The sequence below is a fragment of the Typopeltis vanoorti genome, chromosome 10 (genome assembly GCF_054136105.1).
Source record: "Typopeltis vanoorti isolate ZY-2024b chromosome 10, IOZ_Tvanoo_1.0, whole genome shotgun sequence".
Classification (NCBI taxonomy): domain Eukaryota; kingdom Metazoa; phylum Arthropoda; class Arachnida; order Uropygi; family Thelyphonidae; genus Typopeltis; species Typopeltis vanoorti.
The window spans coordinates 55,510,199-55,534,587 of NC_143558.1; the positions used below are offsets into that span (position 1 = coordinate 55,510,199).

Genomic DNA, 24,389 nt, shown 5'->3' on the forward strand with positions numbered 1-24,389 from the left:
ATATATTTTTAGTAATTTTTTTCAGTCATTAGTCTGTTTTTTTTTTGTTTTGTTTTTTTAAATATGGAAGTGATTATTTCTAAAAGATATATAGATTATATGGAATCTGTATTCTACCTACAGTTTGATGGTGAAACTAAAGCATTCTTAAATTAAATTATCTAAAATGCATTTCAAAGAGCATTTCATAATAATGCAATTTAAGAAGACATTTAAAAAAAAATAAATAAAGCATAAGTTCAAATGGCAGTTCCATGTGAAATAAATGATAGATAATTATCATTAATTATGTTTTTTTATTTTGTATAGGTAAGGGATAAATGCTAGATAAATTATTGAATCATCTACTCATATATCAATAACAAAATGCTTATAGAAAATTTACATTTAGCACATCATTTTCTGTCTTTAATATTATCAATGTTTTGTCATCACCAACCATTTTCTATATCATTGTAAATGTGGTCTTAATGTGATTGTTGAATTATTTATTTTTTCTCTTTTAGAAATATCATTTGTAACTTTGAATCTTTGATTAACACAGGTGCTGAGTATTATAGTCCTAATCATATAGGAAGGGGATTCAATGGAGACCATGGAGATAATACTATGACTAAAACTGTTACAATCACATTGGGTGCTGCTGCTGTGTATATGATATTAGTTACTGGATTAATGATTTGGTGCAGATTTCGAAGAGCTCGTAGAAAGGCAAGATTATTAGCAGAGGCCACAGAAGAAGGTACAAAAATATTTTATAAATTGTATTTATTATTAAATTATGTACATTTAAACTGCTGTGCATTTGATTTCTTTTCAAGCATATTCTTCTGGTATAATACTAAACAGTAGAATGTCCAAAATCAGTGGTCTTGTTACATGGCATATTTAACTGTTCGAGTGATTTATCAATAGCAAAAAAGGTGTAATCTGCAGCAGGCGTTCATGTGATAATCTCAGTTTAAATTTAAAAAAATGAATATAAAATTTTATTCACATATTACAAGGAAAGTATAAGCTCTTTTCCTCATTTTATTTTATACATTCTAATAAATAATCTGTGATATAAGGAAGTAATTACACAAATCTGTTAAAGTATCTTGCATGCAAAACAAAGTACAGTACATAGGGAAAAAAATGGTCATTGTAAGTGGCATCCATTGTCCCTTACAACATGTGTGCACAGTGAATAAATTGTTTTGTTCATTGGATGATATTTTGAAAGGCATTCTTACTGAACATAAACTGTATTCACTTTTTGGATCATTAAGAACAAAATAATCTACAGTATTCAATAAAGAATACTGTAGATTATTTTGTTCATTTTGTCAACTTACATTAGAAAGAAAAGTTATGAAACTACCAGGCAAGAACTGGAAGAGATTTAGAATAAGCCTTTCATAAAACACTTATATGGCAAAATTGGGAGTGTCTCACAGATATATTGTGTAAATTGAGGATTTGTGATATAGTATGTTGTGATATACACAAATCCTCAACTAAAATGATATAGTTGAGGATTTGTGTAAATGAAGGTAGAAACACCGAAGGAATGGATGATTTGATCGATAACGTAAATGGTGAGATAAATGCGAGTAGCGAAATTGCCCGTTTAAATGGCGCGATACACAGAGCCAAACGACAACTGGAGCGTATGCAAAAATGTGTGTTGAACGTACCGACAAATAACCGGCGGAAGTCTGTGACGGCAAATAATAGAATGTACGTAAACGTCAATAAAATGAAGGAGCGAGTGCTGTATGGGGATTCGCTATTAAGAGGCGTAATAATTGAGAGTTTAACGAAGTCGTACCAGCCGGGTGCAAACATAAAGGACGTCAGCGAATCTATTCGACTGCAAAAACAGAGGGTGAAAGAGATGATAATAGTGGCAGGGACGAATGATTTGAAAGAGGACAAAATGGAAATGATAGAGGATGTGAGGGAGTTGTTTGAGGTAGCAAAAGAGAAGAGTGAGAGAGTTAGGATGGTGAGTATCTTACCGCGGTATGACAGCGAAGTGTTTAGAAGGAGGGCCATAATTGCCAATGACTTTATGCGTGGGTTATGTATGGAGAGTGGTGTGGAATTTGTGGATGTGTGGAATGAGTTCGATGGGCGAATGGACTTATATAAGATGGATGGGTTACATTTGAATGGAGTTGGTGTACGGAGACTTGAAAGAGTGTTGATGAATGATGTGGAAGTGGATGTACAGACTCAGGGAAACTAGATTTATTAAGAGGGGGGGGAGTAGATATGCAGACTTTAGGGGGGGAAGTTAAGTGTATAAATGAGTATATTATGCCCGGGCGAGTACGACGGACAACAAATCAGAATGGGATAATTAGTATAAGGAATCAAAGTAGGGATGGGACAAATGGGCTTCTGCGATTCATGTACACTAATGCCAGGAGTATTAGGAACAAGAAGGAAGAGTTTTTGGCCATGGTTGGCACTTCCAGGCCACAGGTTGTCGGTATTAGTGAAACATGGCTGACAGAAGATGATAAAGCTAGTGGGATTGAATGCGATGGGTATAGCGTGTTCAGGAGTGACAGGGTGAATAAAAAGGGGGGAGGAGTGTTATTGATGATAGCTGATGAGCTTCAGCCAAGGAGTATAGAAGTTGAACTGCAGGATGGGGAAAAAAGCACATTTGAGGCTGTTTGGTGTGAGATACAATCTAGCAGAACAAAATATACAATTGGGTGCTGCTATAGACCGGGTGATGGAGTGGATGGTGGGAATAGTATGCATAAGCAAATAGAAGAAATGAATGGAAGGAGGGTAATTATTATGGGTGATTTCAATTATGGTAACATTGACTGGAAAGAGGAGAGGGCACATGGGAGGAAGGAATTGGATTTTATGCAGTTATTAAGGGACAACTATCTACGGCAACATGTATTGGAAAATACCAGGGGGCAGAGAGTGCTGGACCTAGTAATTGCAACTGAGAATGTAGCTGTAACGAACATGACCATGTTGCCACCAATTGGTGAGAGTGACCATAAGGTCATGACTTGGGAGGTGGCTAAAAGAGTCGAATTTACAATTAAGACAGGGTATATGTGGAATTACCGGGCTGGTAAGTATGACAAGCTTAGATGTGTGCTTGGCTCAATGCCATGGCATGTAAAACTGCAAGGGCTGGATGTTGATGGTGCATGGGAGGTGGTTAAGAACTGTTTGCAGGAGGCAATGGTTGACTGTATACCAAGAGTCCGAATAATAAATCAGGTAGGGGTTAAATGGATGAATAACACTATTAAGCTTGAGCTGCAAAAAAAGAAACAATTGTGGAGGGAATTTAAGGAGAAGGGTGACCATCAGGTGCATGAACAGTATAAAGCTCAGGCCAGGATGGTAACAAGGGTGGTAAGAAAAGCAAAAGCAGATTACGAAAGGAAATTGGCCATGCAGGCTAAAGAGAATCCCAAACAGTTTTTTCAATATGTTGCAAGTAAAAGGAAAAATGCTCATGGTAGAATGATCTTAAAAAATGCTGAGGGTAGGGAGGTAACTGAATCAGTCGATGTTGTGGAATTACTGAGCGAGCACTTTGCAAGAGTATATCATCCAAGTGGTGGCTTTGCGGAAATGGAGGAACCAACAGCTTATACTGGAATTGTGATGAATGAGGTAGAGGTAACTAGTCTATTACAGAACCTCAATGTCAATACATCTGTGGGTTTGGATGGTATACCAGCTCGTGTCGTACGTGAAGCGGCCAAAGAATTGTCAGTGCCCTTGACCATTATGTTTAATTTGAGCCTCAGGACTGGGTCAGTCCCAAGGGGGTGGAAAGAGGGGAAAATAGTTCCACTGCACAAAGGTGGTTCCAAGGCTGCTGTTGAAAATTACCGGCCAATCAGCATAACAGGAATCATTATCAAGGTCTTAGAGAAAATAGTCAAGAGGAAAATACAAGATTGGATAGAAGAAAATGGGATACTGTATCGGGGACAGCATGGTTTTGTGAAGGGTAGGTCATGCCTCAGTAACTTGCTCACGTATTATAACACAGTGACGGCTGAACTGGATAAGGGTAATGGGTTTACAGTGATTCTGCTGGACCTTGCTAAGGCCTTTGACAGGATACCACATGGAATTCTAATCAGTAAATTGCAGCATATGGGAATGGACATAGGGTTGGTGAGATGGATAGGAGGGTGGTTGACGGAGAGATATCAGAGAGTGGTTTACTCAGGAGTAGAGTCCACAAGACGGCCTGTGACTAGTGGTGTACCACAAGGATCTGTTCTTGGACCACTGCTGTTTAATTTGTTCATAAATGATATAGGAAAGGATCTGAGAGGAACAGTTCATTTGTTTGCGGATGATGTGAAGTTGGGTAGGGCAATAGTGAATGCAGATGACGTCAAAATTTTGCAGGATGATTTGGATAGATTGGAGGTCTGGGCTAGGGAGAATGGATGTCAATTTAATGTGGCAAAATGTAAGGTTATGCATTTTGGGGTGAAAAGATGGGAGGCAGTTTACTGCATTGGTGGAACCGTGCTCCAGGAAATTGATGAGGCACGAGATTTAGGAGTGTTGGTGGATAAGGAATTGAAATTTAGGGGACACATTGCAAAAGTGGCCAAATCAGCTCATCAAATCACTTGGTTGCTGAAGAATACGTTGACAAGCAGAGACAAGCAGGTTATTGTTCCTCTGTATCGAGCCTTGATAAGACCTCATCTCGACTACTGTGCTCAGATTTGGTCACCTAGGTTTCTTCTTGATGGGGAGGAGGTGGAGAGGATCCAGAGGCGAGTGACCAAGATGATAGCAGGTCTGTGGAATGAACCGTATGAGAACAGGTTGAGGATTTGTGGGTTGCAAAAATTGGTTGATAGGCGGAGGAGGGGAGATATGATTGAGACATTCAAATTACTGAAGGGTTTCTATAAAATTAATTCAGAAGATATTTTTGAGAACAGGGCTGGTTGTGGGAGGACTAGGGGACATCCATGGAAACTGGGCAAAAGTGTGGTTAGTAAAGGTGTTAGAGCTGGGTTCTTTACTTTTAGAGTAGTGAATGAGTGGAATGCGCTCCCTGAGTCTGTGGTGGATGCTGTGACAGTGAATGAGTTTAAGGCGAGGTATGATAGATACTGTATGAATGTCGAATAGTTGTGATGAAAATGATTTGGGGCCTCCTTCGATGAGTCTAATGACTCCCTGGAGTTGCCCGTAATAATAATAATAATAATATGTAAGAGTGAAAGATAGAACTTGTTTACAGAAGAAAAAATTGATGGCCTGTATGCTGCAGTCATAACAGCCTAGAAAAAAAAAAAAATGTTCTGCCATAAAGCACTTCCTTCTTGGCATAGTAAACAATGTTATAGCAAATTCTAAGTCCCATAATAATAATTTTATGTTCTCCTTGCAATATTTTATTATGGTTAGTTCATCTATATTTAAATTAGGTTGTACCACAAGACAACATCCCTCTCCAGTAATGTTAGTAATTTACAGAACATGCAACCCTGGGTTGCCTGTTCCATAATTTCACGATTTGTGGTTTCATTTGAAGCACATTAGTTTCCAAAATTACTGAATATGCTGAAAATCCTTGCTACTTTTGGAAAATTCTTTCCCAAAAAATGTTGGAATTTAGTATGCAGTTGTAGTGGTAGATAAATTCCAACATTTTTTGGAAAGTTTCATCCATGAATATGAATGGTTGTGATTCTCAACCATTCATGGATGAAATTACTATTTAAAAAAATGAAATGAGCAAGAGAGTTTTAAAAAGAGTCAATATGGAATAGCTATTAGAAGTGAAATAAAAATATCATTATCTATTCCAGATATGTATCCTCATGGGATGTGTACACTCTGATAGTACTGTATAATTAAGTTTATCATTATTATCAGTCTCTGTAGATCAGTCAGTTTTATTGATGCTCTTTGGTTGGAATCTTTATCAGAACTTTTTAAGTGAATGTCAGTTAGCTATTATGCCTAACACACAATGGATGGGAATGGAGTTGTTGTAGGCTTCTTATCTACAATTTGCTTTTCAGGCACTATTAATTGCATCAGTCCATCTAGATCTTAGTCTTCCTCTGCTGACCTTTCCTCTTCCATTCTGTTTAAAGTGACCATACAGCTTAGATTAGCTCTCTAAATGCATTTTTGAGTACTAACGGATGTCAAGTTTCTTTCTAATATCTTAATTTTTAACATGATTCTGCTATTGATGCCATCTGTTCACTGCCCATAGTTTTATAAGGCTGCTTATATTTGTGATTTCCAGTCTTTGATCAACTGTTTTTAACTCAGCTTTCAGAGCTGGACTGATCAATTAAAACTTTAAATGCTGTCTTGCATACTACTTGATTAATTAGCTTTTAATTTTTCAGGAAATTACATGCTAGAATATTAATTATAAAAAACTTTAATTAATACCTTCCTATATTTCATAAACATTACATTGCCGTCTTCAGGAATCAGAAAAACAATGATATATACACACAGGCACTAACACTGACAAATGAGGCTGAATAAAGGCAACAGAAGTCGGGTCTAGAGTCCTAAATGGTGCCGACTAGTGGACTAAATTGGGTTGTCTTGGCCATTGGCTGATGATCTTGTCAACCCAACAGCCAAGACATAATATCCTCATGAAAAAATATGTAAAGAGAGCTGTGAAGCAGTGCTCATTATCCTAATCTTAATAGATTTGATGAACTGTCTATCCTCACATGGAAGCTAGTGCTCAATACTGCTCATCCTCAATGATTTTTGTTTTGTTGTATCACACTTTATTGGGCCTTTAGTACAAGCAGAGTGTACTGCTCTATTCAACTCATGACTAGCATGATTGAATTTCTGTTATGTATGCATGTTCTGGTATTCCAATTAGGTTCATTGAGGATGTTCTTGATATGCAAGTGAAAATTTTATACTAAATATTTCTCTCTTTTATTTAAAATATCCATTTTTTAAAATTCTTTCTAAGATGTTTACTTATATTATTTGTGAACAGGATTCTCTATTATGTTGGATGAACATAAAGAATACACTGGAAAAACTAGGATTGGAGTATTCTCTAGAGATGAGCCATAGCACTAACTTTAAAATGAACGCTGCAATCCATAAATTTAAATACCAAATACTTATTTTTTTTTAAAGGAGCTTTTGGCTTGTTTTAACAAATTGTTCTAATCTGAACAGAAATGATTTTGTGTATATTTTGTGCCCAGATTACAGAGTTTGCAAGTGCAAAAGGTAGAAAAGAGGGGATAACAGAAACAAGTTGATTTTATAGAATTGACACAAGGAAATTTTCATAATTGATTCTATAGTATTTTTCTTATAAAAAAACATGCTCTTCAATTTGCTCTAAGAAACACACATGCTCTCTTTAATTGGTATAAATGTAATTATTTGTTATGATACAACAATACAAACGAAACTGTAATATAAAGATATGAATTCTAAAAACTTTAGGGTTACCCTATTCCTAGCACCAGAAGACAAACTATGCTTGTTTTTAATGCATCTGTCTTTTATTGTGTTGTGCTTACTATACTTGTGCTAAGAAACTAAAGTTTCTGAAAATAACTGCATTATGTTAGTTTTCAAAAAATATATAACAGAATCAAAAAGTTCAAAAGTCAGTGAAACTTTACAAAAGCACTAAATAAAAAGTTTCAGTTAAGTTTAAATAGTACACAATACCAAGACAACCCATGACAAAATGGAGAATGCACTATATGATATTGTAAATTAAGCACTTACAGAAACTTTCTCTCTCAAATTTCTGTCTATCCAGTTAATGTATTATGGTGATGGTTAATCTTGTGGAGTGAGTTTTAAAGTATAAATGTCATAGAAAATAGACCGTTTTTGATTCTTCGTTTGAAAATAGGTTGACATCTTCAAAGAATTACAATAAGACTAAAGAAACACTTCTAATATGAGCAAAAAAAAAATACATCTACACCACATGCACAGATCATGTGCACTCTACAAGTGCACTCTAGCAAAATAATGTATAGAGTACTTAAGATGTTCATGGTGCAAGTTAAATATGTTTTACATATTTTTGTGTTTAACACAAAAACAATAAAAAAGGGGTTTATTTTTCATTAATTTCATGTGTCTTTTTACCATGCTCTGATTATGTGACATTTTCCTTTAATTTTATATTGGTACTTCTAGACAAAGTAAAAAAATAAAAAAAAATTAAAAAATAAAAATAAATGTAATTTTGCAGCATTAAGCTCCACAGCTGATGATGCAACAACCTCTAACTTTGCTGTATCCTCCTATGTGAGCTGTGTGCACAGTACTCTCCCAATTTTTCATATCTAATACTCAAATGTAACTTGCTTCAAAGTACACCCATGAACAAAAATTCAATTTTGACCTTTTTTTTTTTTTTTAACCTGTAATTTTTATCAGCAACTAAATTTTGCATGAAGTTATTACTGCTTGATATCTGCTCTACTTGTTCTGTTATAATGGAACAAATTTTGAGATGAGCTGTCCTTGGTGACATTGAAAGTTCCTTTTTAGTAATATTAGTAAGAATCGTTGAATAATTCTGTTATAGAGAGATTTTAATGTTATTTTTGTGTCAGATGAGCATTTTGTTTCAGTGGGATAGGGAGAGAATGGAGTTTTGTGACTGGGTTTTCTGAGACTACTCAAACTACTATTTTCAGAACTTTTTCATGCAGTGTTCTAATACAGACAAAATTTAATTTGTTAAATTACAAATAAATTACAGTATTACAGATTTTTCATTTTAATGCCTAAGATTCAAATATTTTAAGCCATCCAATTTATAGTTTATTTCTATATATTTATCAGCTTTGCTAATCAATGCATCAAAGTCTATCAGCTTCATCAGTACAGGATGACTAAAATGTTATTATAAGCACATAACAAAATGAATAAGTCCTAGTCCTCTTGTGCATTCTTGCACCTTCCAATCCAGGAAAAAGGCAGGACTGAAAGTAATTGAGTCTATTAGAATTTACACCCATCATACTGTATATGCTTTTTTAATGTTAATTTTTATGACTCCTTTAAGTAGATAATTTCATCACAAACTTTATTACAAAATTTTTAGCATATCGTTGATTGATTTTTTTGTTATAAGACATAATTCCCCCCTCCTTATTTTTTGGTTTAATTTGTATTTAGTTGCAAAATGTGATAATGGAGATATTCTTCAAGATGCTGAAATGAAAGATAAAAATTCCCCAAATCATCTCAAAGACAGCACAACCACCAAAAGTGATGGTGAACTGCAGTCTCATAGCTCAGGATCGCATTCTCATCATTCCAAGAGAAGTAAATCCTCATATGATAAGCTACAATTTCCAAGACAAGATCTACAAACTATGATGCTTTTAGGTATGCTCATTAATGAAATTTGTGTTAATACCTAAAGATACTTGTGCTTTTTTTTTTTTTTCTTTTCTTTTTTTTTTTTTTTTTGCTTCATTTCCAAAATGACATATTAGCTAATAAATTTGCAATTTTTCCACATTCTGTTTTACATCGGAATATGGAAAGGCAAACATTCTAACTTCTTTAAGACTGCTTTCTCCAATTTAGAACATAATGTAAAATCAACATTTGTGCACATACTGAATAAGTTCATATTGAATATATTGTAAAAACAGATCTTAATAGAGAAAAAAGAATACTTGTACAAAACAATTACAGTATTAGGTGTCGAACCAAATACACAAACTAAACAGTGCTGTAACAGACTTTTTATAAACATTCAAAATTGAAGCCCCTTTAAACTTGATTCTTCTTTCTTCAATAAACAGTCTTTCAGTTATTGATATTTATTTATTTTTGTGATGAATAATAGTGGGTGCAAGCTTCTTATAAACATTAAAGAAGTAGGGAGAGAGAGAGATTATTTTTTCTCTATTTCCTGGAAAGGTAATATATGCAGATTTCTTTTAAGAAATAGTGCTATTCAGGAATAAGAGGAATTGTTGAAGTTCATTAACAGGAAGGAGAGTAGCGAGCTTCATTATTAATGAGTTGATTATATATCTGATCATCCCAACCAAATGATCAGAAATTTGTGAGGAATAAGGTGTATAATGGAAATTTTTCTTTAGTAATTTCTATAACAATATGGTATATTCATGTAAGTTGCTAACCTGTAGCACATTACTGTGATTGGGCTAATGGATAATTTACAAGCCCTGTTCTGGACACTTAACTTAGCACTTTTTTCAAGCCACTTCAGGCTTTCAGCAGAATTATAGCCTCATGCCAGGCGATGATATTCATATTCCTTACTTACTATTATAATAATGGAATTAACTCACGTAAAATATTCTTTATTCATAGAATTTTCACCCGAGTATCACAGGCATCATCAGTACAAGTACAAAGGCCAATTAAACAATAGCTGCTATATTCTCAAAGCACCACCTAAGTAGCTAAGGTTAAATTTCCTAAATTTATTTCAAAAAAAAAAAAATTATATATGTGTATACAATTACAAGTTAGGAAAGATTTGCTGATTTATAGAGTACTATCTCCCACAAGGGGGAAAGATGTAGCCCATCAGATCTGTTTAGGTTAGGGGAGTGAAGTAACAAACATTTCACATTTCTTTGTAAAGCCTTTCCATTAGGAACCGACTTTTGTGAATGACTTCTGTCTTGTTCCACTGAACTCTATGTCTAGTGTTGATGGCATGTTCTGCAAGTCCAGACTGTTCGGGTTCAAGGTACTGGATATACAACTTGTATTCTTCTAATCAGATCAGAGCAGATCTTCCTGTTTGTCCAAAATATGATAACCCACACGAGCAGGGAATCTGGTAGACACCTGGATAGCTGAGACGTGGGAGCTTGTCCTTTGGAGACGTGAGGAATGTGGAGATTTTTCTGATGGGTCAACAGGCCACACAAATATTTAGTGGTTTTAACACTTTAGCTATGTGTTCACTAACACCTTGCACATGGAGACAGGTATACATGTAGTTTCTTCTGTATTTGAAGAGGATGCTGAAGCATGACTACTTAAAGCTCTTTTTATGAAGGATCCCCTTCAAATACAGAAAAAAATACAGATTTTCTTACTGGGAAGAATTATTTTTAGTTTTAAAAATGTTTTTTTTGGTGAACAAGATTGAAAACTGGTAATTATCATGAATGGAAAGTTCTGAATTAAAGGAAAAAAAAAATCATTACAAAAAAGAAATATATAAATTGTAATGTAAAACTTTCAGGTCACGGAGAATATGGAGAAGTTTTCCTAGCCAAAGCTAGAAATATTCGTGAAGGTGAAAGTGAAAGTGTTGCAATGGTAAAGGCACTGCAAACAAGAGATGAGAATGTTCATTTTGAATTTAAGCGTGAGATGGACATGTTTCACAAACTGAACCATGACAATGTAAGTAAACTTCTTGGAGTGTGCAGAGATGCAGAGCCTTTTCTGATGATTACAGAATACAGTGACTGGGTAAGTCTATTTAAATTTTTAAGTTTATCATATACAGTACTATGATATAGCTAGGAAATATGTATTCACTTATAGCATGGCAATCATGACTGCCTTGTGATTGCTACTGATTTTTTTGTGTTCAGTGCCTCTTTTTAACAAAAAAAACAGTGTTATATCCATTCACTTCTTAAACATGATTTGTTTTAATTTTTCTGTTCACAGAACCCTGCATTCAAAATTGCAAAATGTGCCATTAAAATATATAAAATATTTCACATCAGTTTATATATTTATTAATGAGTATGACTTATGGGACATCACACGGATTATTATTGTGAATTAAAGATACCAAGAAATTACATTCTTGGTTTCATCCTTTATCCAAGTGTAAGCAAACAAAGTTTGCACATGAAGTCACTTCATGATTTGGCTACTTTTATATAGAGGCTAATGACTTCACATCAATTGCCTTGGGATGCCATAATGCAATGCACATCCTTACAGACACGTATAATGCTATGCATTATGGGAAGGGTCACTACAGTGGGAGCCAGATCCAGAAGTGATACCAAGGATGAAGTAATGCAGAAGTCATATTTCCATATACAAATAGCCAAAAGGTGTCACACCTTATTACTAAAATACTCTGGATTAGAGATAATGTTGAAAGTTTTTTCACTTGGTTATACTATAAATTAAAGATGCCAAGAAATTACATTCTTGGTTTCGTCCTTTATCTGAGTGTAAGAAACAAGTTTATGTGTGAAGTCACTTCACGACCATTTGTTTGCTTACACTTGGATAAAAGATGAAACCAAGAATGTAATTTCTTCAGCTATCAGCTAACGCCTTTTTATTCCCGTATATACGGGAGTAGGCGAGGCCATTTAGCCCTATCTAACTTTTGGAGACTGAGTGGGCAGTTCAATCTCCACTGGTACCCAATCAGAGACAGATGGCTCAAGGCTATCACTAATTAAGTGGTACGCAGTGAAGAGAGACGGCTCAAATGTGCCGCCATCTCGTGGTCTCTAACCCTAACACAATATATTTATATGTCTGAAATAATGTGGGTTCTACGGTCGATTTTCTTGAGTTTACAGGACGAAAAACCCGAGTTTCCGGGAGGAAAAACCTGCTTGCCCGTGCCAGAGATCGACTAACTCGGAAACCGGTCGAAAAAAGGCTTAGAAAAATTTCCTCTAGTCGCCGACTAGACTCGAAACCAAGACTTCCTTCGTGCGGCCTAGCGCGATGGTGTGCAAACGCCACATCCACTGAGCTACACAGGCTAATGTAATTTCTTGGCATCTTTAATTTGATGAGATCTCAATAAAGGTTGGAACCGGTTGGGGTAGTGCCCCTTCCCATAGTGCATAGCATTATACATGTCCATAAGGATATGTGCAGTGGTGAGCAATAAGGGGCTTGTGCGAGCCCTTTGTTAAATTTTCTGAAATTTGCGAGCCCCTTGTTCTTCTTGTTTACTTTTTATTTAAAAAAAAACATAATTTTTTGAAATATATTAAGCCAAAAACTCGTACGGTAACCTAACAAAAATTATTCTATTCGGCAGTGTATAGATTATTTGGTATTATTGTTTCAACTCTTCTATAACGAATGTGCCCTCTATAACGAAAGTTTGAAAATAAATAAAGATAGCATGCTCTATCTTTACCCTTTTCCCTTCTGGTAGACAATCAAATGTTCGTAAAACTGTCATCAGCGGGTTGTTCCACTGGACATTAGTTCTGTGTTCGTCAGTACACTGATGTACAACAATTGTTTGTGTTTAAAATTTTAAAATAATAATAAATTTTAAAACCGTATATTCAGCAAATTTTATTTTTATAATTGTAAAAGTATTTTTACCCATGAAACATGAAAAGACAGTGAAATTCATTAAATGTTTTTGGGAAAAAAATAACGAAAAGTGATTCTGCTGATTCTACTGCTGTTGAAAATGAAGCTGAAGATAATACGCACATTGATTTAATGAATATGCAACAAGTTGGAGGAGAAAAAGAAAATCGTTTACCTAATTGCTGGAATGAGAATCAAGCATCGTATTTCTAAACACAGTATAAGTGGTTAGAAGTTTAAAATGGTAAATTAGGATGTCGTGTTTGCTCAAAATATAAAAACTTAAGTGTTGAAGGAGAAAAAAGTTGTTTTATCATCAAAGGAATGGGTAGAAATGAAAATGGAACCGAATGGAAACACTACAGACTCGAGAACCACATGTTTGCGTAAAACGTTATCCAAACATAATGAATCATTTGCTCATAATAAAATCATAAAAATAAATGAAGAATGTAGCAAATCTATATTACCAAATTTAATTGACAAACTAAATGAAAAAGAAATTTTGATAACTTCAAAAATGTTTAATTCTGTTTATAATTTGATTAAGAGAAACCGACCAATGTCTGATTTGCCAGATTTAATCAAGCTGAAAATTAAAAATGGTATTGTTCTAGGATTATCATTGCATTCTAGATTCTCAGGAATTAGAATAGGTGAACATATTTCTAAACAAATAAAATTAGAAATATTCTCAAAATATTAGAAAAAAAATTGCAAAATTTCTATAATAGCAGACGAATCGATAATGTTGTCAATTCGTCTGCTATTATAGAAAATAAGTGTTTTAGTTATTCACATACAAGTTGAGCTCACTGAACCATGTATGATTTTTGTAGATCTTGTAGAACTAGAAAATATCACCATGGAATGTATACATGCTACTATAATTGCTACTTTAAATTCATATGGATTTTCTGATAACTATTTAAAAAATCATCTCATTGCATTTTGTTCTGATGGAGCTACTGTAATGTTAGGAAACAAATTAAGTGTTGCAATCAAACTTTTACAAAAATTTCCCAACATTGCGATTTGGCATTAAATAGCTCATCATTTACAATTAGCATTAGACGATTTGATAAAAAACATTAAAGAAATAAATCATTTTGAAATATTTATGAATAAATTATATGCTTTTTATCATCAATCACCAAAAAATCAACGAGAATTAAATACGATTGCAAAAGACCTTGGTATCAAAATTTTAAAGATCAGCCGTGTGTTTGGAGCATGATGGGCAGCTTGCAATTTAGGAACGGCTCTTGCTGTGTGAAGAAATTACCCAGCTTTATGCAAGCATTTCACATTGAACGATAAATATAAGGACTTTTTAAACCGACTTCTCAATTCGAATTTTTAAAAGATCTAGCATTGATGATTGAGATATGATAATTCCTACAGGAATTATCATATCTGTCAGAAGCTCTACAAAGTCGCAATATAAGTATTATAAAAGCTAACTCCTTAATCATGAGAACAATTAATGCAATTAGTGATTTTAAAAATTCTGTAGGTTCTTGTGAATCTAAAATTGATACCATGTTAAAATCAAAAGAATTTGAAGGAATAGCAAGTGAAAGCAAATCAGAGTTTGAATAATACAAATAAGGTTAGAATAATACAGCAAAGAAATTTTAAACTTAAAAATTATGAGGATTTGGAAGATGAAGAACTGAAAAACATTTTAAATGTATGTTATCCTGAAACATAGAATATGAAAGAAGTTACGTGTCCATGGTTAGAAGGGAAAAAAAAGAGAATAAGATCTTTAAATTTTATTTTGAAATATGAAATTAAATATAATAAATTTAGTTTAATCCTTTATCCAAGTGTGAGCAAACAGAGTTTGTGCCTGAAAGTATCTTCAGGACTGGGGTAAGGTGGTGCAACACCAGGGCGACTCCTTGCAAAGGAGTTTGAAATTAAATGAAATTAAAATTAATGATTTAAGAGATTTAGTGGAAATTGCTTTGACTGGAAAGTTACAAAACGAAATTCCCAGTACGGTGAAAAAAGCCAAAGTAATTATGGCAACAATTGCAGTTAACAGCGCTGAAGCCAAATGAGCTTTTAGTGTGATGAATAATATCGTAACGACAAAGATCTTCTCTCACTATAACATATTTTGGATTTAACGACAATATGTATAAATGGAAAACCCTTGAATGAATTTAATCCTAATCCCTATGTCAGATATTTTCTAGAAAATCATTGCTCAGTTATAGATCCTCCTAGAAGAACACACGACATGAAGCAGGAAGGAAATAAGGTGTGGCAGCTGTTGTCATAAGTATTTCCTTAAAGTAATTGTTTGTAAATGTTAACCTATAAAGGAGAGAGCTTTTTTCTTGGTAAATGTGCACCAGACAGTGAGTTTTTTTTTTCATGTAAAATCGTCTCATGGTCTCAAAAGTGATTTTATTAAATAAAAATTATAGTTACTGTTACTACCATTTTACAAATAAGAATTCACTTTTGGTAATCACATATAACTAAATAGGACTATAAAATAATGCCCCTTGATTGGTACCGTTGATTATCACTTGAAGTATAAAAACAAAAGAGAAATATAACGTATTTCAATATTATTGTGTTTTAGATCATATTTATGTATTATTTATAGATTGTTTGGCATAAAAACTTATATCGTAAACAAAACAAATTTATTTTGTTTATAAACACCCCGAAAACATCCATTCGCGTTCACAAACATCCTGCCATGGGCATGGACGTTTGTGATTGTCTGTGGAAATGCTAGTGGTGGCGGTCGGTGGTATATGGCATTGGTGTAGTTTTTTTTTTTTTTTTTTGTTTGTTCGACAATGCAAGCTCTTTGTTAAAATTTCCATAGCTCATCACTGGATATGTGCTATTCATTATGGGATACTAATGCAAGTGATGTGAAGTCATTAGCTTCAATATACAAGTAGCTCAATTGCAAAGTGACTTCATGCACAAACTTTGTTTGCTTGCACTTGGATAAAGAATGAAACCAAGAATATAATTTCTTGGCATCTTTAATTTATAGTATAACCAAGTGAAAAAAAATTTCAGCATTAATCAAGTCAGGAATATAAGATGCAGATTAGAAAAGTGATCAGCATGGTGGTAGTGGGGGGGGTGAGAGGAAATCATGTGCCAAATGTATTATCCATTATTGCATAAATCTTGATTATGATGTATGTAGACTTAATGTGTTAGTTCTTCATGTAGCTTTGATGATTTAATGACTTATCACATATGATAGGTTAAAGAAATAAGTATTTTATTATCAATATTTCATCTCCTACTATCACATTTTCAAGGTTAAAACAGTCAATGTGATTAATCTTATCATTCTCAACAGAATAAGCCAATACATTATTTAAAATAAAGAGTAACCTAGCTCTTGAAATGACACAGAAATTATATCTCAGATATAATCACCACCACCTACATATCTACCCCATACACATGCCAAAAATCCATAAAAAGAATACAGTGTTTCATAATTGATAGTTTTAATTAGAAAGCACTAATATTCAGCACAGACTGCCACAATACATTAAATACACATAATCGAAGTTAAAAACTTAATCCATTTCACACCGATAACAAAAAAAAAAAAAAAATTTAATTAAATTCATGCTGATAACAAAAAAAAAAAAAAAAATTCAACATACTGATGCACTTTGATGGCACATCATTTTCAGAAATCCCATTAAAAGAAATTATAACTTTAATTATAAAAAATACAGGGTGATCAAAATTAAAGCATCTCTGTTTAAGGCCTTGTGGAGCACCATCCATCCAGTGATCCAAATGCTGCAAAACTTTGCAGGAATACCACTGTGCATCATGATGCAATATCAACATGTCAAAAATTCATTACTGGGGGGGGGGGGACATTGTAAACACCAAATGCATGAAATTTGCTTATCATGCAACTTGGCAGGTTTAAAAAGATGAACATGGGATTTTTTCCCTTCATTCTGGTTCTTAATACCATCCATAGTGATGGCACTAACCTTGTCCCAACATGCTTTGCTTGTGAAACTCTACTACCCTAAAGAATTGCAATGCTTTTGCTGAACTCCACAAATTTTGTCGTCTGAACAAATGTCGACGTGGTCCACTATCTCCATGTGCTCTGCAACAAATGATAGTTGTTTTGAAGAAATGGGAAGTTAGACCTGGCAGAGGTTGCAAACCAATCAATTCACAAGTGAATACAGTTGCCACTGCGGAGTAGGCCATGAATAATATTATTTGGTTCCTGCAGTTCACATGTTGTATCAAAACACATGGATGTGCCTTATACAACTGTCTGGAAAATTCTACATTTCTACCCATTCAAGATAAATAATTCTGACACAACAGTTGCACCTTCTGGACTTTCAAAGACGACTGACATTCGCTTTGACATTCTTTGTGGACATTTTGTGGGGAAACGAGGCTCACTTTCACTTGAATGGAGCTGTGAATACCCACAATTGCCAGGTATGGGCTATGCAAAACCCACATGCAATTTAACAAATTCCTTTGCATTCACCCCAAGTTATTACTGTCTGGTGTGGGTTTATAGCTGTGTTTATCATTGGACCATTCTTCTTTGAGGACATTCACCATTCAGATCCAGTGACATGCTCAGTTACTGCTGAAAGGTATCGCTATATGATAAACAATTTTGTTATGCTACAGCTAAAGCAGCACCTGTGCATGGATTCAGTCATTTTCCTGGAGGATATGGCTCCTCCACACAGGAGGTTCTTCAAGAACATTTCATGGAAGCCAGAGTGATCATGCGTTTCCCACTGAATGGCTGCCTCATTCACCTGGTCTGTCCCCTGTGTCTTCTGGCTCTGGGGATTTCTCAAAGACAGGGTTTATCATGATCATCCTGATAACTTGCCAGCTCTGAAAGACAGCATAATGGAGCATGTGTACATCAGAACTGACCTGCTGCATTCTGTCATAGAATGCACTGTGTAAAGGATGCAGTTTGTGGCACTGGGAAGGGCAGCATATTGAACAGTACAGCCCATGAATGCATAATGGAAGTGAATAAAAATGTGTTATTTATGCTTGTATCACTTTTCTCTATTTTTCTTACACACAGAAAAATTACTACATCTACATCCAGCACATCATACAGCATCTCCTTGTGGTGAATTTTGGAACTACTTAGAATTAGAACCCTAGAATTAAATTTAAAGTAGAAATTAAAAACAACCACTGCTTACTGTGTTTGGATACTTCAGTCAGTATATACCCAGATGGTTTCCGTTCTTCTTCTATGCTACCTGCATACACTAATTATTATATACCTGAATATTAATTCACCCTGCCACCATGCACTAAAATGTGGCATTTGCTCCAGTAACAAATTGGAATACCTATTTCCTTCAGATGAAATCCTTATAAGGATTCTTCAGTGTAGAAGAGATCATACCCAGGTCTTTTCAATCAAAGGGCATCATCAATTGACTGAGCTATGGAGAATCTCCTGTTTAATTTATTCATTTTGATTATTTCACTGTATTAACTCAAAAGAAGGTATACATGCCTAAGAAGTATAGTTGATATTAGAGTCTTATGAACTTTCTCCCAATAGGCAGTCCTTCATGAAGTGACTTGAAAAAATTCTGTATTTAGTTTATCGAGTAGGATATACAGTTAGTAAAAAAAAAGTTAGCAAAATCATACCTTCCCACTGCACAAGAAACTCTCCTTTTACAATGAATTCTATTTAATTTCATAAATACTTAAAAAAAATCATTAAAAATTCAGACCCTGCATAATTTGGTTTTGATATTGCATGTCTGTTTATTTAATGTACCAGAAACCCTTAATTTTGTTACCTTTGTGTTCCCTCCCACAAAACATTACTGAATTATTCAAATTGACTGTTCATGTTGATAATTTTAAAGATGAAGCTGATTATTCGAAAGGAAAAATAAATATATATACAGCTAGATAGTGCTGTAGTGCTTCTTCCCCTTCCCTTTAGCTAATTTTTACATGGAACACTTAACAAACAAAGCCCTTAACACATCTGCATCCAAAATAAAAATATACTTCACTATAGCAGTCAAGAATAGTCATCACTATCATCATCATCTCTCCAGTTGGCGAGAGCGATCATGAAGCGATTACCTGGATGGTTGCCAGCAGTGTGAGGACATCTGTGAGGAAAGGGTATATGTGGAACTACAAGGCTGGTGATTATGAAGAGCTCAGGAGACAGCTTGCAGGTGTAGTATGGAATGAGGAGTTGGTTGGAAAGGAAATCAATGCTGTTTTGGTGATATTCAAGAACTATCTAGTGGAATCAATGTCTAAATGTATTCCAAAGGTTAGAGGGTTAAATAAGGTAGTGTGAAATGGATGAATGAAGAGATTAAGCATACAATACAGAAGAAAAAGACATTATGGAGGTAACATAAGAGGAGTGATAATCAATTCCACGAGGATTACAAAGAACAGGCAAGGAGGGTGACTTTGTTGATAAGGGTATCAAAAGTGAAGTGTGAGCAGCAGTAAGCTAATGAAGCCAAAAAAAAAATCCTACAGAGTTCTTTCAATATGTAGCCAGCAAAAAGAAAGAATGATTATGGAAGGATGATATTGATTGGAGAATATGTTATAAGAACAACTGCTGCAGAGAATATAGTTGAGATATTTAATGAGCAGTTCATAAAGGTTTCATCCTTGTGAATGTGACATCATGGAAAATCTGAGAGCAGTTGATGAGGAGGAGAGACTGACTATAAGTGAGCAAGAGGTATATGGGGGAATTGGGCAAACCTGATGTTAATAAGGCTGTGGGACTTGATATATCACCATGTATTTTGAAGGAATGTGCCAGGGAATTGGCATCTGCCTTGACATATTTGTTTAATATGACTCTTGTAATGGGTCAAGTTCCAAAGGAGTTGAAGGAAGGCAAGATTGTGCCTGCTTCATAAGGGAGGTGATAGAACTCAATCAAATTATAGGCCTATCTGTGTGTCAGTTGTTGTGGTTGAAGTGTTGGAGAGGCTGGTGAGAACCAGGATCCAAAATTGGGTTGGCAACATTGGTTATGTCTTTGATGGACAGCATAGATTTGCTCAAGGTCATGTTTTAGTAATCTACTTACTTATTACAATAAGGTGACAGCTTCATTGGACAAAAGAGATTGATACACAGTAGTATACTTAGATTTTGCAAAAGCTTTTGATAGATTACTGAATGATAAGTTGATAAACTCGAGCAGATGGGGTTGGATATTCGACTAGTGAATTGGATCGGAGATTGGCTATCTGATAGATATCATCAAGTGATATATGGAGAAGCAATATCCCAGAGGAGGGAAGTCACTAGTAGCATGCCACAGGGATCTGTTTTAGGGCCATTGCTGTATGCTGTTTAACTTGTATGTTAATGCCATTGGGGAAGATTTGGATGGGGATATTCAGTTGTTTGCAGATGATGCAAAGTTGGGGCGAGAACAGATGTTCTGGCCTTACAAGAAGACTTGAATACATTGAGCGAATGGGTACTGGAGTGGGGATGCCAGTTCAGTGTTGCAAAATGTAAGGTTTTAAATTTTGAAAAAGATGAGATGTAGAATTTACATTTGGTGGGGGCACATTATTGGAGGCAGAGGAAATAAGAGATCTCGGGGTGATGGTGGATAAGGATTTAAAATTTAAAGGACACATTGCCAGAATTTGTGAGGACAACATAGTGAATTCTGGGAATGATATGTAGGACACTGATTTGTAGAAGTAAGGAGATTTTTGTTCCATTGTATAAGGCTTTGATTAGACCACAAATGAACTACTGTGCACAGATTTGGTCACCTGGTTTTCAAAAAGACAAAGATGCTAGAAAGAGTCCAGAGGAAATTGACTTAAGTAGTTTCTGATCTCTGGAATGGAGGAAAGGTTGAGAAGATGCAATTTACTGTGTCTAGTGGATAGAAGGACAAGTGGTGATATGATAGAAACATACAAGTTAGTAAGTGGTTGTTATAGGATCGATGTTGAATCGATGTTTTCCCCTGATCTCCCACCATTTTATGAAAATGGTGGGAGATCAGGGGAAAACAAGAGGTCATTCCTGGAGGGTATGAGAAGCAGGTTTTTAGCATGCAGAGTTATGAATGATTGGAATGCCTTTGCCTGAGAGTGGTGTGTGCAGAGAATTTAAATGTGTTTAAGGCAAGGTATGATGAGCTGTGTATATGACAGGGGACCTCCTAGATAAGTCTTTGACTCCATGGGGGTCTTAGGATAATAATAATAATAGAAAAAGAATCGAATGTTCTGTCCTTCCTAGACACAGTTAGATGTACAGCTTTCAAATGCATTATCTTTTCCTGTTTATAGAAAGTCAGCATACATACATATTCACTGGAAATGCTTTCCTAAATAATCACAGCCCAACAACAGTAGCACACAGAGCCAGAAAAAAATAGAACATACTTTTAAACCATACATTCAACTAGCAATTCTTGTCCATGCTCCTAAAGACAAACTCAATCCTTGAACACATTCAGTAGTGCGTAAAGTGCCTTGTGGTTGCTATGAATAGACAGAAAGAGTTGCTAATGTCTCTCTTCATCAGGAATAACAGACCATGCACTGAATATCCTTTCACAAGGATTAAATGGAAGAAAAACAGCACTGTATAGATGCCCTCACTAATCAGAAAGGCTATTTATGTTGTTCAGCATCAGTAATGAAGCACTCTTTTGGATTTAATTTTCCAAAATTCAAAGCCAGTCCAAGGGATACAATAATAGAACATTAGTTCTTTTGTTGATCACAATTCTTCTGAATTGGTTCTATAACTATATTATTTTTAGCACATATTGTTCTCTGACAAATTTTTTGTGCTCTTAAGAGAAATTATCAATTAAGAGAGCAGCTCAAGAGAAATTATATTTATTTGGTTCTTGTGGCATTGTGAGTTAACACCATTAAATAATTGAAATTAATCAAAACTTAAGCCTTTCTGTATGTTTAATTTAATTTGCATTTATAGAAGTCACAAGGCTGTATGCACGTAATATTTACAATAACACAATTTAAAAAGGTTAATTAGCATAATTTTAACAAACAAAATAAAGGCTAGCCTGAGCTGGTAAAATGTCTTGTATATGTAATAGTTAAATTAAACATTGCATTTGTAATTTTGCATAGTTTATTCCAGAAATGCTTTTGATGTGGTGTATACTGCTAATAGATATAGAAATTAGTAGTAACCTATATCAAAGTGTGTGTGTGTGGGGGGAGGCAGTTTTATGACTATCCTTCTCCATGGCCTTATCCTAATTTTTGTCCTATGAAATGAATTCATTTTTGGCCTGAGCTGAAAATGTCTATATTATAGCCAATATCTGCATTAAATAATTATATGTAATTTAAACTTCAAGTAGTCTAATGTTTGTTTTCAGACTTAGATTTCATTTCAGTTCTATCATGTTAAATGTAAAATATGTATGGCAAATTAATAGGACAGGGAGGGTACGAGCGTTTTAATTCTTCAAGGATAAAAAGAAATTCAAAATTCATAATATTCTTCAAGAGGAACTTTTTGAAAGAAAGATGCTTTAAAATTACATTTAAATGCTATGTCATAGATATGAGTTTAATGCTTACTGCATTGATTTGTCTAAGAACATCAGATTAATTTAAGTGTTAAATGTTAAGTTTTTTTTTGTAAATAATCAGAAGAGGCAAATCAGAGTATAAAACCTTTTTTTGCACTTCTTTTGAACAACTAGAATGGCTTTATATTATTATTATTATTATCATCATTCAAGACTGCCCCGGAGTCACAAGACTCATTGTAGGAGGCACATCCTAGATAACACAAAGCCAATCATACCACTCCTTGACCTCATTCACTGTTCATGCTCTCACCATCCTATCAGGTGATGCATTCCACAGTGCAGTCATCCTCCATGCAAAGAAACTACTCCTCATTCTCTTGTTCACAACTTCCAGGGATGGCTGGCCCATTGTCCTTTCTCCCTCCCCTTGTTCTACCATACAAAAGAACTCCCCAATGTCAACCCTGTAACTATCCCTCAATAATTTAAATGTCTCATTCACATCACCTCTTCTTCTCCTATCTACTTAACTTTGCAGTTCACATTCTTCCTGGTCTCTCCTCATAACTAAACACTGTATGGTCCTGATATAATTTTTGTTATCTTGTTACCGTGATCAGTATTGCTGCATAGTGTCCAGCATATAATAGCACTAAACAGTCAGTCTTAAATTGAAAAAGAGAATCTATGTAAAATCAGTGCCAAACAAATTTTTACTCTATACTAAATTGCTTAGTTTAACTATGTTAAACTAGGAAATTAGCATTTAGCTACTTGCTCCAGATATTAATTTCTTTTTGTCATGGTGGGAGGGAGGAAGAACAACTGTACTTCTCCCTGTTAATTTAGAAGTTAACAGAGGGAAAGAAAAGATAAGAATTTGGAGATTAACAGAGATTATCAAAGATTAACATACAGTAAAACTCCTTTTTTGCACTTTTCAGGGGACTGATGGAAAAAATTGTAAATAGCAGGAAATGTAAAAAAACGTTTAAATAAGGCTAAAAGATGACTTACTGCTAATATGTGAGTCTACATACCAGATTACAAAATTTAATAACTGAAAATAAATGAATTTACAATTACTTACATTTATCTATTTAAAATAATCTTTATTTGTTGTTGATTGTTTTTCCTTTTTTTTTTTTTTTTTTTTTTTTTGACATCGTGCCAGATTGCTTTGCATTGAGTTCAGTGCTTGACCTGTTTTTTTACTGTCGTGTTCAAAGTGGACACGGGGAGTCCAAGATCTTTTGCTAAATGCACACGTGTTCCGGAATGCCAATCTACACGTCACAGAATTGCCATCTTTTCTTCTACCAATATACATTTTCTGTCTTTTTTCTTCATGTTACTAACATGGATAATCCACCACCGCAACTTGAAAGCAACTTTCACATGCTAAATTACATAGCAGAAATTCTGCAATATCAATTCGTACTGTGATTGAAAAATCATGGTATCGCTCATCACTACATTAGCTGTG

The 24,389-nt window shown here is 34.6% G+C and overlaps 1 protein-coding gene across 1 annotated transcript in view; it reads left to right on the top strand.

Annotated features, from left to right (window-relative positions):
• The window catches only part of LOC150102426 (inactive tyrosine-protein kinase 7-like), a 188,232-nt gene that overhangs the window by 159,305 nt on the left and 4,538 nt on the right, over positions 1–24,389 (top strand). The window contains exons 10-12 of the mRNA XM_090398809.1: positions 545–742; positions 9,175–9,387; positions 11,240–11,472. Coding sequence (XP_090254935.1) covers positions 545–742; positions 9,175–9,387; positions 11,240–11,472 — 644 coding nt within the window. The remainder of the gene's footprint in view (positions 1–544; positions 743–9,174; positions 9,388–11,239; positions 11,473–24,389) is intronic.